Below are 14,124 nucleotides of genomic sequence, written 5' to 3'. Positions count from 1 at the left end.
AGCCTTACTGGCTCAAACAGCTTTGGCAGCATGTACGACACTTTTAATAATAAAGCTTAGTGGATTTTAAGTTGAACCCGACTAAAAACTTAACAACTAACCGGGGTCCGTAGGGGAAAGCGGGAGTTAGGAGTTACACATTCCAGATGGCCACTGCCACTGGCTTCTCACATGCTCAGTGGGACACACTGGTTGTCCATCCACTCAACTAGACGCAGAACCATGTTACCACAGATCTCCCTAAGCACCTATTCTCACCTCGAGATCCTCCCTCTGTTGCTGATCATCCTTTAGTAGGGGCAAAATCTGTGGCCTCTGCCTCAATAAGATGTCCTTGAAAACTCAGAGGCAACCAGTAGCCGCCTGCTTTTCGTAAAAACATACAAATGAAAAGGAAGCAAGCAACATGATGCTTCCTGGCTTTAAAGACGATGTTAAACTTAGAAGAATGGCATAACACTGGTGAGTTCAGGCTGTCAAGAGCCTACATTGCTCTCTGCAGAGTTTAATTTTGAAAGTGATAGTGTAAGCTTCATCTCACAATTATCAGGCATTTTTCATTGGTGGCCACCAGACACACAGTAGTAATAGAATTAAAAAAAGCTGACTTTCAGCAGTGGTCTACTATAAATCAGAGCTACAAAATAAGACAGCCTGCAAAGTATTATCAGTGGGCAACACAGAAGCAACAATGTGCTCTGAAATATTACATGAAATGCTATTTGCAGGAATTAATTCAGACTATGACTTCCGTGAACAGTGAAGGTCACAACAAATGTCAAAAACATATATAATTCCCCCAACTGCAGTTCAAAAATTGCAGTCTGATACATGAGTATGCTTTGCCCTGGATCAAGGGCAATGACTATCTACACCCATAGCAACACTGCCTGATAGTAAAGGCTTTGGAAAGTTAGCACTGAGTTGTAGGGGCTGATTACAGGGAGGGTTGAACAAGTCTATGATTAGTAAAAAGAAACAGGCATTAAACAGAGTAGTAACCTCAACTAAACACAAGAGGGAAACTGCCCTGTCTGCACGAATACTTACCTCTAGTCTTCAGTAAATAAGGCCAACATCAATATTAATGTGATCAGTCATTCAGTATTCCTCAATTTTACCCCTTAAATAAGTTTGCCATCCTGTAGTCTTACAATTGGATGGTTAACTTTACTGTGTGGAACAGGAAGAAAGGGTCAATGCTTTTCCACAGAGAGCAGGCAGGTGATATGGCAACAACAAGGACTAAGACTCTTGGAATTGCCAACAAACATAGAGCAGTAGTTGATGCCACTGGTAGCCAAATCCTCATATGGAATCTACACCCGAATTCAATTATGAGAAAGTTGGGTTTCATTGCAGGTTTCATTTCCTTCAATCTTGTGCTTCTCATCCCAAGCTGCCCTCTTTGTTTTCATTTCTTGATCAACCACATCTAGGCTGAATGTCTGACGGCAGTCATATTTCTCTCAGGTGGAGTGGTTAAGTAGAACACAACAAAAAAGACTGATTACGTCACATAGTGAAGACAGGCCTATGCTAGTTAAGGAGGGTGGGTTACGTATTATTTTAAAATTTAAATCCAGTTTTCAGCCATTATGCTAATCCACTTACAGCTTGGAGTCCTCCAGTTTTTCTTCACTGCTTTCTTCTATGACAGAATGCTCTGTCACATAACATCTCCCTTTATCTACCTCCTCTCTACTATTTCCCTCCCCAGATATGTATTCTAGCCTTGACAGGATAAACCAACGCAGACTTAAAACTTAATTTATATACCTATACTTGTTATATCCACTAGGTGTAAAATATGACTTCAAATTAGATGAAATGGATAGAAAAACTAAACTAAAATTAATAAATGAAACCATTTCATTCAGCACCTCAAGAGTAAGAGAGCAGGAGTTTAAAACTTCAATGCCAAAACCTAAGTCTTAATGCTGAACGGAATACACGAAAAAGTAATTTGTCAACCTGTTACGAAATTCTGTGGTAACCTGCTTCCAAGTTCAGTGTATTTTCTTGAAGGAGCTGTAAAACACAAGGTATTTTTCATAATCTGGATTGGTTTATTTTTATGCATTCAGGTGGGATATTCAACAAACACATTCAGTCTAAAGGACTACTTTGCCCATAATAAACTACTTATGTCCTAATATACAATATTCAATACTGTAAAACATTTTGGACAAGGATAGATTTTAATCCAGCTAGCCTCCTAGTAAAATTATGTAACAATTACTAAAACTGAATCTATCTTTTCATGAAGTTCTGCAGAAGATTTTAATATTACACTTCCTTTCCCCTGTGTTTCACTGATATAACTGCAGAGAAAATGGAATTCTAACATGTAGATTTTATCAGGAATACAGTACTAGCATTTTTAACTATGGGTATTCTCATCCCTCCTCACGACTTAGGCAGATGCATCCAATTAATGATGAATCATTCTACATAAATTTCCTGTTTAGAACATACTGGCAATACCAGCATAACAACCTACAGTGCTCAAAATGGGGAAGAGAAACTCACTTGGTCACACATCATCACCATTTTTGTTTATAGACCCCAAAAAGATGTTTTTTAAGTTGGGGGGGGGGGGGTGGGGGGTGGGGTGTGGGGGGGTGCAGGCGCCCCAAGAAAGAAATCATTCACTTCAGATTCCTAGATGAACTATCGTTATGCTATTTCGAAGAAACTACACTATTGTATGCAGATAGATGTATACGCTACACGTCGTATACAACTAGAGATCACTACTAGAATTAAGGAAAATTTATCATGATCCTAAGCACTACTCAGCGTGTTTGTAATAAAATCATGTGTGAAGGAAATGGAGGACATTTTGATCTTTAAGCACCAGGGCATATAAGAACAGCTTTTCTTCTGTACCATTTTACTCACTGAAACTCAGGCCACAACTCCACAGAAGGTGCTGAAAAAGGTAAGAATGAACTAGACAAACCACCTTGTTCTGTTTATCCACGCTGTATCTTCAGAATAACTGAAGAAAAGTGTGTCTCGGTCTCAAAGTAAAATAAACTCAGAAGAATATCTGCTTGTATCCTCAACTGAAAATTTTGGTCAAGTTCCACTTTCTGAAGTGGAGAGCCCATTCTCATTCTACCCGCTTTGTTGATTAATTTTTGCTTTCCCTGAAGGGGTTTTTTTTTCCCCCTCTTTCAGGAATTGTCGTGTCTTCTGCAGGAGCCTATTGCCCACATACTGCTGGATCAAGCTATAACATCCAAATTTCTGATCCCTCCTAGGGAGGCCTGTGGAGCTCCAAACTCTGAAAGTCCATAGACGCTTCAAAGGTGCTTCTTTTATTCCTCAAATGCTCTCCTTGAAACTCTGTAGTTGAAAAGACTCACACCATGAAGGAAACTAATCACAGGTAACCCTCTCTTTTTTTAAATAATGATTGATAGAAGGGAACAACTTCTTCATACATTCAGATATGAACTTTACATTTAAGTGGTCATATATGAAGTTTGGTTTTTTGTTTGTTAGGTTGGGTTTTTTTGTTTTTAAAACAACAGAAAACATTGTTGGTGCCAGACATGAAAAAGGTTCCCCATAAAAGGTAATAAAATCCAATATGCCACTAAATATAACTTTTTTTTAAAGAAAAAAAACCAACTGATGATCTCACAAAGATTTTTGAAAAATTGTTTGGTATATGGTTTCATTTTTCTCTTGTCTTGAAAATTACTGAACTATCCTCTGAACAGCCTAGTATAAACTTCCACAGCATGTGGCCATCGCTTAAATACCGCACTAAAAATATTTCAGTTCCCTTTAATCTGCATCACTTTTCATATATTTTGACTTCAGCTTTCAGAGTTAGAATGCAGCGACAAGAATCTTATAAGCATTTTTAAAGGTATGCAAGAATACAGCACTATTTGATTTGTGAGAACAGGAAAAAATCTATGGGCAAAGACTACTTTTTTGGCTATCACCTTCTTCCTAGTCTTCGGGAGTATTTTTCTGCACAAGCTCATTGTTCTCGATCAGGCACTGTAAAGCGTACACTTAAATGAAACACTCTCCAGTGCAAGGGGCAAGTTGTTTTTTCTCCAGTCTGGCTCACTAATAGTTAAGATTTTAAGGCTTTTACCCTTCAACAGAGAAATTGCTTTGAATTTTATTATAAGCTTCTTCTCACTGACCATTTTGATTGCTGAGGTTTCAAAGGACACAGACAGAAACATTCCAGATCACATAATAAATAAACCCAACACAATAAAGGTAACTAGGTCTTTCAGAAGGACTCCAGGAGATGAGCAGTTGATTTCTTCAAGCTGAGCAGAGAAGCATGAAATGAACTTCAGCTTGCAACAAACTCGGAGACATGTAAGAAAGAACATGTCCCATTTTAATATTACTTAATATTGGGATTGACAAGGCATTTTAACAGCAAAGAGGAAGATCCTGTAATGGAGCAAAGCCTCAAATCTAAAGTGATCTGGAGGCACCAATTATTTTAAGTGATGACAATTTTAGAGGTCTACACATGCGAGAATGTACTTTCTATTTTAAAGCACTATAAACAGTCTATTGTAACTGAGTGGAACAAAATTCCATTGATTCTTTAGAAAATAAACTTAAGAAAACTCTTAGAAAAAACAAGTAGAAAGCTTGCTACTAGCTCTAGTGATAAACTTATTAGTCTTCACTCTATGCAAAGGAAATGGAACAATATTAAGGTGAATGAATTTAGGTGTACATCAAAAAATGAAGGATTATGCTGCCAGGGAGTGAAGGATTATCATCACTTACCTCCCTCATCCAGAAGCTTCCCACTCAGGGGCTGGGATGTATCTGAAGAGTAACATGTAATGGAAATTTGTAGCATTAAATTAACTGCAGCTGATTGGAAGCACCTGATGGAGAAGAGGTGAGAATACCTGCTGTTTTAGAAGCGTGAATAGGATAATCCCCAAATCTGACTTTCTGGTCTTCTGCCCTGACATTAACTATTAAGGTTAAAATTTGTCTGAACACCGGAAAAAATACTACAATAGTCAGTTACAATAAGCTACTGGAGAGCAGTTTTCCAGACCAATAAAAAGAAAAAAGGCTCAAGTTATGGTTTTTGACTGAAACCATAGCCTCATGACACCAGTAGTCAAATAACCAGGCAATACACCTAGCATCAAAAGGAAATACAATTTTTCATTGATCAGTACAGTGACACAGCCAAAAAACCCAAAACAAACCAAAGCACACCTATCATCTGCTCAGTAGACTATTTGAATACAGAAGTCAAGGCTACAGAAAACAAAATCTTACCTAGTAAGTGTGTACTCCCTGAGTCCTGAATGCAGGTTCATGGCGGAAAAAGTACCTATGCATCCACGCAATCGCTTATCTCGACCAATCTTCCATGTTACAAACAGTGGGCTGTTTTAGGGAAGAAAAAAAAGACATGATCACAGAAGCAATATTGACAGTCGGTGTGAAATTACAGCAACAGTGCCCTTCCATTTCGGGCAATGGGGGGCCAAATCTCTAAAAATAACTGTATCTGAGCAGGCCATAGTATTTAGAAATGCCCTTTGCAATTCTTTTGACTGTTCTAGAAATGTTGCTCATGCGATCTAATAGAAAATAAGATTACTGGACAGAATGAAACTGCTTGGTCACAGCAGTACGCTCAACGTCCCTCACTTTCACCCATCAGCCTTATCCTGTGAACGGGAAAAGCCTCGCCTTAGACATCTGTACATAAGGAACCTTTACAGACAGGAAAAATATGCCTGTCACACTAGCCACCCCTCCACCTGAACACAAATACTTTGGTCCTTAACACTGCTGGCAAGAAACTACCAGAAATCCTTGGAAGACAAGAAAATTTAATAACACTCTCCAAACTTAAAGAACTGCCCAAGGAAAGGATATTTTCTCCATGAATCCCAAGTTAGTATTTAAGAATCTCAAAAATGACCAGGAGTGGAGGAAAATCTCCAGTAAGTTGAACATGTCTCAGTTATATGAGTGTGACAGTTACAAAGAAATACTTCTACTATCAAACAACTTTGTACCAATCTATACACTAAGGTAAGAAGAAAGAGACACACCATACAACTTTTTGCGACCCAAGTTTTCCCTGCAGTTCTAGAGCATTGCATCAATATGCAAGCAACAGAAAACTACACAAACTTCAATTTCTCAAGGGAGTGCACATGGCTCCTGCATACCTAGTCCTCTCAACTCTAACAAAGATTTCTAATCCTGAGATGAACAGGGACGTAGAGAGAAGAAAAGGATATAGAATTTACTATTTTTCCAGAAAGGAGACAAATCAAAGTGGATTAGACAACAAGAGTGCACTTTCCCTTACTGTTAGGCTTAACAAAACAAAACCCAAACCAAAAAAAAATTTTAAAAAGGCATTTTCAGTTAAACAACTTGGCACAGAGTGTTCTTGATCACAAACAGGTTCAACATTTCTGCAAAACAAGTAACCGCACCCTGCCCCCCTCAACTGCGGAGCGCCTCCCCCTTAAACCCCTAAGAAAATCTGGTGTTAATTTTTGTGGAAAGTCATAGGCCGTTCAGGAATAAATATGTATCATTCCTGAAATGAAGACTACAGCCATGCTGCACTAAAGCTGACAGAAACAAGGTGCACCTCTGACATTTAGAGCACCTGCGACCACCACACGCACACTTAAGGATGCGCAACCGATTTCTCTCCAAAGCTCTTTGATTGGGCGCTGCTCTTCAGCATTACACACGTGTACAAACCATCATGCTGAATTCATCTTGTTTTTCTGTACAGCTTTTTCCTACCGGGTCTCCTTACTATGTAGTCCACAGACATTGCTACGAAGATCGAGAAGTGTAACACGAGGCAACCTACCTCAGGCTAGCATCTGAGAAGCAGGAGATTACAAAGCAAACATAATTACCACATGTGCCTTTAAGGAAGGGAGCAGATCCGGAAGCATAGATACAGTCAAAAATTCATAAAAAGTCAAGTTGGCTGCATCAGAAAATAAGAATCATCTTCTGTTACTACTATCGGCTGCAAATAATGAGCAGATTTACAACAGCGCGCTGTAAGGTTAACAACGCTGCACTGCAAGACAACCTGTGATAACTACGTCTTGTCTGACTCCTCATCTGAAGGATCAGGAAAAATGTAATTGGCAAGTTTCTCTGTATTTTGCGAAACAGAACCTCCCTTCCTAGCTATGTTGAGACTCTTATACTAAGGCTAAGAGCTTTATTATATGAGCAGTTCCGCCATTGCACAACTGCACGAATCCCTGCACGGTGTCACAGAGATGGATGTAACTGTACGGGGGTATGTACACAGGGATGTGCGTGGGTTTGGACTCTCAAGGAATAGCCCATATTCCTCTCCTCCTCTGCTTTGTCTGGTGTGGCACAAGATATTCATCATGTGATGGCAGAAGAGGATATGCCTCTCGGTCTCTACAGCACCAATCATAGAATCATAGAATCGTTTAGGTTGGAAAAGCCCTTTAAGATCATCCAGTCCAACCATTAACCTACACTACCAAGTCTGCTCTAAGCCAATCAAGGGTAGACTAGACTAAACCATGTCCCCAAGTGCCACGTCTGCCCGTTTTTTGAACACTTCCAGGGATGGTGACTCCACCACCTCTCTGGGCAGCCTGTTCCAATGTTTGACTACCCCTTCCGTGAAGGGATTTTTCCTAATATCCAATCTAAACCTCCCCTGGCGCAGCTTGAGCCTGTTTCCTCTTGTCCTATCGCTAACTACGTGGGAGAAGAGACCAACACCCCCCTCACTGCACCCTCCTTTCAGGGAGTTGTAGAGAGCAAAGGTCTCCCCTCAGCCTCCTCTTCTCTAGGCTAAACAATCCTGGTTCCCTCGGCCGCTCCTCAATGCAGCAGCATCCAGCCCTCTCAGAACTTTCCAAAACCTGGTGCTATCGCCTGCTGGTAGAGCAACTTCCTCTTTATTTGATTAAACTGGACAAGTTCCCTTCTTTCAATGAGGATTAGTAGAAGAGGAAGCTGAAGTCATGTATTTCTTTTGGATTTCCTTTTATTTCTCCCCTCCTCCTTTTTTTTTTTTTTTTTTTAAAAAAAAGTTGATAAAAAAAACCAAGGAGCATAAAGCCAGAAGGGACTATTACCTAACATTTAGTAGAATGCAGGTTATTAGACTATTCTCCATTCAGATCAAGTGGCATTGTACTAGAATTTTCAAGAAAGGCATCCCAGTTCCCCTAAAATGGTATCAACAAAATTATTGGATTGCAATGGCACTGAAGACACTCTCTCCCCTTGCATAGAAACAAGCCTAAATAAGATTCAAATTGGACTTCAGGATTATTCTCTTGACCTTTATCTTCGGATTATGAGATTTATTAGCTGTAATACACTTAGTGGAGGGCTATAATTCAGGGAAACATATACGCATTTACTTTCTCATCAAAACAGAATTCCTTCTAGCATGCATCATTACTGCTACTTTAAAAGGACAATAGAAGAAAACACCCAGAGACCATCACTGAATGTCAAATAGATTATTGAAACATTTGCATATGCTTTGAAGGTCTTTGTCAACAAGTACCAACAGAAAAAGTAACGTTATATACATATATTTTTGTACCAGTGGTAGTAGTAGTATAAATACACCATTTGGACTAAATTTAAACCTCTATCCATTGGGTAAATGAACCACCACTGGTAGCCGCACATGCTACACATCACAAAATCCGACTAAAGATGTTTTCCCAACCTTTCAACTTCTGTATTACCCCACACTTGCCTCCCTGTTCCCCAGGAGCCGCTAAAGGTATCAGCATGTCTACGCAGAAGATACAAGCCTACTGAACAGAATCACTTTTCTTAATTACCATCACAGATGTCTTCAAAGTGCAATATGGACCAAAGGTTCAGAGCAGTCAGTGACCCAAGAGGATTCTCACTCTTAAGATTCAAGAAATAAGGCTGAAAGGGACCTTCAGGGCTCCTGCTACCATAAGGAATAATTATATTATATAATTCTGTTCATAAATTATCTGCATTCTCCATCTTAAAAATTACTAGAAATAATGGGGACAAAACCCTCAAAACAAAAAAATTAGAACATTGCCTCAAAACCTCACTGAAGTTCAGAACCTCTGGAAACATTCCAGTTTCCTGCCAAAATGTTTTCCCACTCAGCTTGTACCTAGTTATTTTTATGCCAACATTGTCCTTTAGTTTAAATAGGTTTTTTCCCTTCCTGGTTATTATTCCCCGAAGTATTTATAGAAAGAATTCATATGCCTCTTCAGACTTCACTCTGCTGAGCTAAATGGGTTGTGTTCATTCAGTTTCCTCGCCAAGGGGATCTTTCCATTCTGACCACCACAGCTCTTCTCTACGCCATTTTCCAGTTTAAATTTGCCTTCTTGAACTTCAGTGTCCAGAACCGTATGCAGAAGTACGGAGAAGGGTCTCACACCTGCATTAATGCCTCCATCTCTGAACTAGAAACACTGACTGCTACATTTGAGGATTAATTCTCACAGCCAAATATAAAGTCCAAGTCTGCCATTCCAAACTTTACAAAGCATTTCTAGTCTTACACTAAACAAAGACAACAGAAAACGTGTTCACAGAACCTGGACAAGCTATGCAGAGAAAAGAATTTGTTTCTTTTTAGTGATGTTCTTTGGCTCTTTATTGGCATCCTTGGTTTCAGCTGCTTGCCTATTTTCTCCAAGCCTGCAATGCTTTTCTTGTGTTTTAAAGCCAATAACCCACAAATAAACTTGCCATCTAATATAACGGCAAATCTGAGATCTGAGGCTAAGTGCCAAACTCTACAGATATCAATGTCAAGAACAGCTAAGTAAATATGTACATTTTCAACTTGAAAAAAATCCTTATTTTCATCTGTTATCTGCTTTTCTTAGAATGAAAAGGAGGGTTTTTCTACGAGCAACACATCGTTAGACCTAAAATGAAAAGTTGCACCTCCAGGCACTTGGAAGAAAACAGAAGAGAAAATCTTCAGTAAAAAGCAGAAGAGGCAGCAGATATGATGCTAGGAGTCCCTTTTATCCAACGATGTACAGCAAGGATATGCACTGCACGCTGGAGATCCGAGTCCGCTTTTTGCCTAAAGAAGTTTGAACCCACGTATCCCACAAGGGTGGGAGAGCGTACTGGGGTGGAGCGCGCTCACCTCTCTGCCTCTGGCTCCCTCTTGAGTGAGTATGAAAGCTGCGGAGTGGTGGTGGTGGTGGGTTTTTTTTTAAAAAAAAAAAAGTCACCAACCCAGATGCTGCGCTTCCCTGGGAGGGCTCTAACAATCAGCTTCAAGTACTTCTCTTACTCAATTTAGGGTGAAGCATCTTATTAAAAAGCAAAACAGCTCCAAGCCTGGGAGTGAGCCCTCTAGAACCAAGAGACTCGGAAATTTACTTGTCTGATGGCTTTATCCAGCTTCTCATCGTGGTGCCAGGAACCTCTGACGTACCCTGCTGACAGCGTTAACAACAGGAGTGATGCAGAGCGCCCCGAACCCTCAGTAGTTGAAAGTTGGTGGAAGATGTTTCAAACTGTACAGAAGCAGAAGGGACCAAATCCAGACCCTTAGCAGCATCTGTCAAGATCTTAATCATTCTTTCGTAAGGGTCTGGTTTTTGTGATTTTGGGTTTGTTTTGGGGTTTTTTTGGGTTTTTTTTGTTTTTTTTGCTTGTGAGCCACACACTGAAAAAATATTTCCATCTAAAGCTCTTTACAGGTGCCACAGCACATTCACAAGCGACCTGAAGACTATAAACTTTCCATCCAGCCATTGCCTAATTTACTATTTATTGAAAAGTCTTGCCCAGCTCTAATCTAAATAGCAGGCAACTGTTTCAGTTATTTGCTATAGAGGTTGTCAGGCACTACTCCATGAAAACCAGCTGATCATATATATTGTTTTTTCCTACTTTCAGTTGCAAAATTGAATTAAAGGAGACAGTTGCAACAGAGTTAAGAGTTTAAACTAATCTTGCTTCCTTATATACGACTGCTGTCATCAAAAGGGGCATACATACATAGTCTGTCTCCTTGACAGACTACTGAAATATATCCAACACCCTAAACACTGACCTTAAAGGCTAGCCAGAAAATGTGTGGCTGAAGCTCCGGAGCATGGGTCACCCGATCAGAGTGCTGCCCCATGGGTCACTTCAGCTACTATTACACTATTTTCATTAATGAAGAAACTAGGACAGCCCTGTACTTTACTTCAGCAGTAATCCTTTACAACTTCTGGAGAATAGGAGCACTTCACATAAAGGTCACAAGGTATAAACCTATGGAAACACTGAAAGAAAGTATCGAAATAGTCTCTTATGCACCATGCTTACCAGTGCCCTAAGTAAATTTCTTATTAATGTTTTACAATCAAAAATCACCTAAATCAATTATTGACCTGGTTGCTATATGTTACTGAAAACATTTAGACTGAAAGCGAAAGCGTGCCAGCTATTTTAGTAATCAGTCAGCTATCACAGTAAGAGTCAGCATGCCAATAACTTACACTGACATCATGTAGAAAGCACCGCGAAAAATAACCTCGTTTAATATAAAGCGGCACGGGATACAAGCTGTCTTTTATTTACCAGTACATTTAATAAAAATGGGGTGGGATTCTTGAAGTTGGGGTGTGGGGGAGAAGGCAAGAAGTGTTAATACATTGGCCTTTTTCTGGTACAATCAGGAGCAGTATGAAAAGTTTCTCTTCCTTGTTACAGCAAGGGAGGAAAAGAAAGGGGAGGAAGGTGGGAAGAACAGGGGAAAGGAAGGGTAACAGAGCAAGAATATTTCTCTACTTAGAGAAATGAGCGAGTTGAGAGAGAACTTTTTTGGTTTCACTTGAAGACTTCCAAGTAATAAAAAAAACTTGTAGGCCTTTGAAGTGAAAAGGATTAAACTTGATGAATTGAGAGGTAAAATGATATTTAGACAGGCATTTTAATTACAGTTGTTTAACCTACCATCTTTTATAACCAGAGAGGGGAAGAAAGTCTCTACAGCCCTAATGTTACTTGACACCAGGGCTGTCGGATCAGACACTTTGAAAAGCCAGCACACTCATCCCTGTGTAACACCAGAGTGCTTCCACTTCAGCTCCGAGGATTTCCAAGCTACAACACGCCCAGAAAGTACTCTCGACAAGCAAAGTTGCAGTGGCAGTGTTTTCCTTCTTGTTTTCCACAAGTGAGCAAGCTATTGTTCCTAAATTCCACAAATTTTAACATTTCTATTTTTTAACATAAAGCTTACTCTGTCTTATTTGGGATCATGCCACACCTTCAAATAATGCTAAACCCTCACGTAATACTGTTTCAAACCAGAAGCATCTGGAGAAAGAAAAATTAAAGTTTATCATTAGAACAGTACGCTGTGCTGCCTCCCACAAGCAATGCCAGCCGCATTCAGAATCACAGAAAGCAGCCTCCCCGCTAACGGATGCACTCTCAATTTTGTTATACTCCAGGCTGTGGCATTTCCAGATGTCACAATTCAGCGAGCTAATTCACATTACTCAATATAAGAGAGTACAGCTTCGTAATGAAGGAGGCTGGAACGCGGACACCGGTAGCTTTGTCAAGGGCCCCCGTACATACCCTGTGAGGCACGGGAGGGGGACAGACGTTGAACGTATCTAGTTTGCGATGAAAGGGGAAACTTGATGGATGGTATTATGGAGCTGGTCAACAACAACAAAATCTGGCGAGTGCCCTTCTGCAGCAGTCATACAAGCATACAACATAGTGTGAGGACATTTTAGCTTATCAGATATATTCTGGAAAAAAATCTGGTAAGACATGAGAAAGTCAAGATGAGTTCATTCCCCAAAGGGGAATAAGGGAGAATGGCAACACCCACCCACCCCAAGTTTATAAAGACAGAATTTGATAAATGTAGACAATTAATACATAAGATTTTCTGGAAGACAAGAGAAGCAAGAAAAGGAAGAAAAAGCCAGCAGCTCCTCACAGGAAAGGAAATTTCCTCAAAGCAAATGGGCACAAGTGCAAAAAAGACCACCAATCACAGTAATAGATCCACTTGGAGAAATTGGAAATAAATCAGGTCATTGAAAAGACAGACAGAAAAACAGCAAAGCACAAGAAAGAGAGGCACAGTGAAGACAATTAATTTACAACATGACATATGAATATTAATGAGTATAAAGGAAAAACAGCTATCATTTATGAGAAGAGAGAGAAAGATAAGGAAACTGTTGGCCAGCTACTTAACTCAGAGACTTAGGGTAACATCTGGCAAGAGACGATGCTAAGAAACCCCAACTGTAAAATGTTCAGTTTAAAAAATCCTAATGGTAAGAAACATAAATGCTGGGCCTGCCTGCCTGGGAGGACATACAGCTGCCATCATCACTGTATCCTCAAAGGCCTCCAAAACCCGGCCAGTGCCAGGAATACTGGAAATATATTTGATTTTGCCCTTTAACAAGAGACAAGACCACATGGCCTCCTGATGTTTACTGCAGACTCGTTTTCTGATTTTGTACGATGCAATGTAGGAGAACAAAGGGACAATTCACACGTGAAACTATCTGTTAAATTGTGGGAAAGACAATTGTCATTACAAACCTCTAGGATGAGGGGAAAAAAAAAATCTGAGAAAAAAATACACATTTGTCTTACACTTCTGTATGTTTCCTTCTATGTACCAGTATTACAGAAGTGAGTAGAGAGATGTAACAGTAACCGTATTCTAAAGATCAAAAAACATTAATCTATTTATTGCTTCAAAGAATGTAAGACTGAGTAGCTTCAATGAGCTTCAAGGTGCTATTCAACATGGACTTGAGTGTGTAAGAATGTAATCATTCTGATTCAAGAACAGAAGCCAGTTTCTGCAGCAACTTATCTACAAGTTCAAAGTGGGCTCTGAAGTGAAAATTTAGAGAAGCCCATGGATGATATTTTCACTATTCTGAAAGCCAATATAAAGAGCCTTTTGGGGGAAGGGTAAGTATCACTTTTTTTCTAGAATTAGCTCACCTTAAAAACTTTAGTTTCTCCTTCAGCCTACTTAGCCTAGATGCAAACAAAAAGCTAGTTTTTCTACTACAATGCCACTTAACACACATT

The 14,124-nt window shown here is 39.7% G+C and overlaps 1 protein-coding gene across 2 annotated transcripts in view; it reads right to left on the bottom strand.

Moving 5' to 3' along the window:
• The window catches only part of AMMECR1 (AMMECR nuclear protein 1), a 105,464-nt gene that overhangs the window by 36,315 nt on the left and 55,025 nt on the right, over positions 1-14,124 (bottom strand). Inside the window, exon 3 of one of the 2 annotated variants that reach the window (XM_075720453.1) lies at positions 5,299-5,409. The exons of the other annotated variant lie outside the window; for it this stretch is intronic. Coding sequence (XP_075576568.1) covers positions 5,299-5,409 — 111 coding nt within the window. The remainder of the gene's footprint in view (positions 1-5,298; positions 5,410-14,124) is intronic. 2 annotated transcript variants of the gene reach the window in all.

Source organism: Pelecanus crispus, chromosome 13 (assembly GCF_030463565.1).
Source record: "Pelecanus crispus isolate bPelCri1 chromosome 13, bPelCri1.pri, whole genome shotgun sequence".
Lineage (NCBI taxonomy): Eukaryota > Metazoa > Chordata > Aves > Pelecaniformes > Pelecanidae > Pelecanus > Pelecanus crispus.
This window is presented reverse-complemented; position numbering and strand designations above follow the sequence as displayed.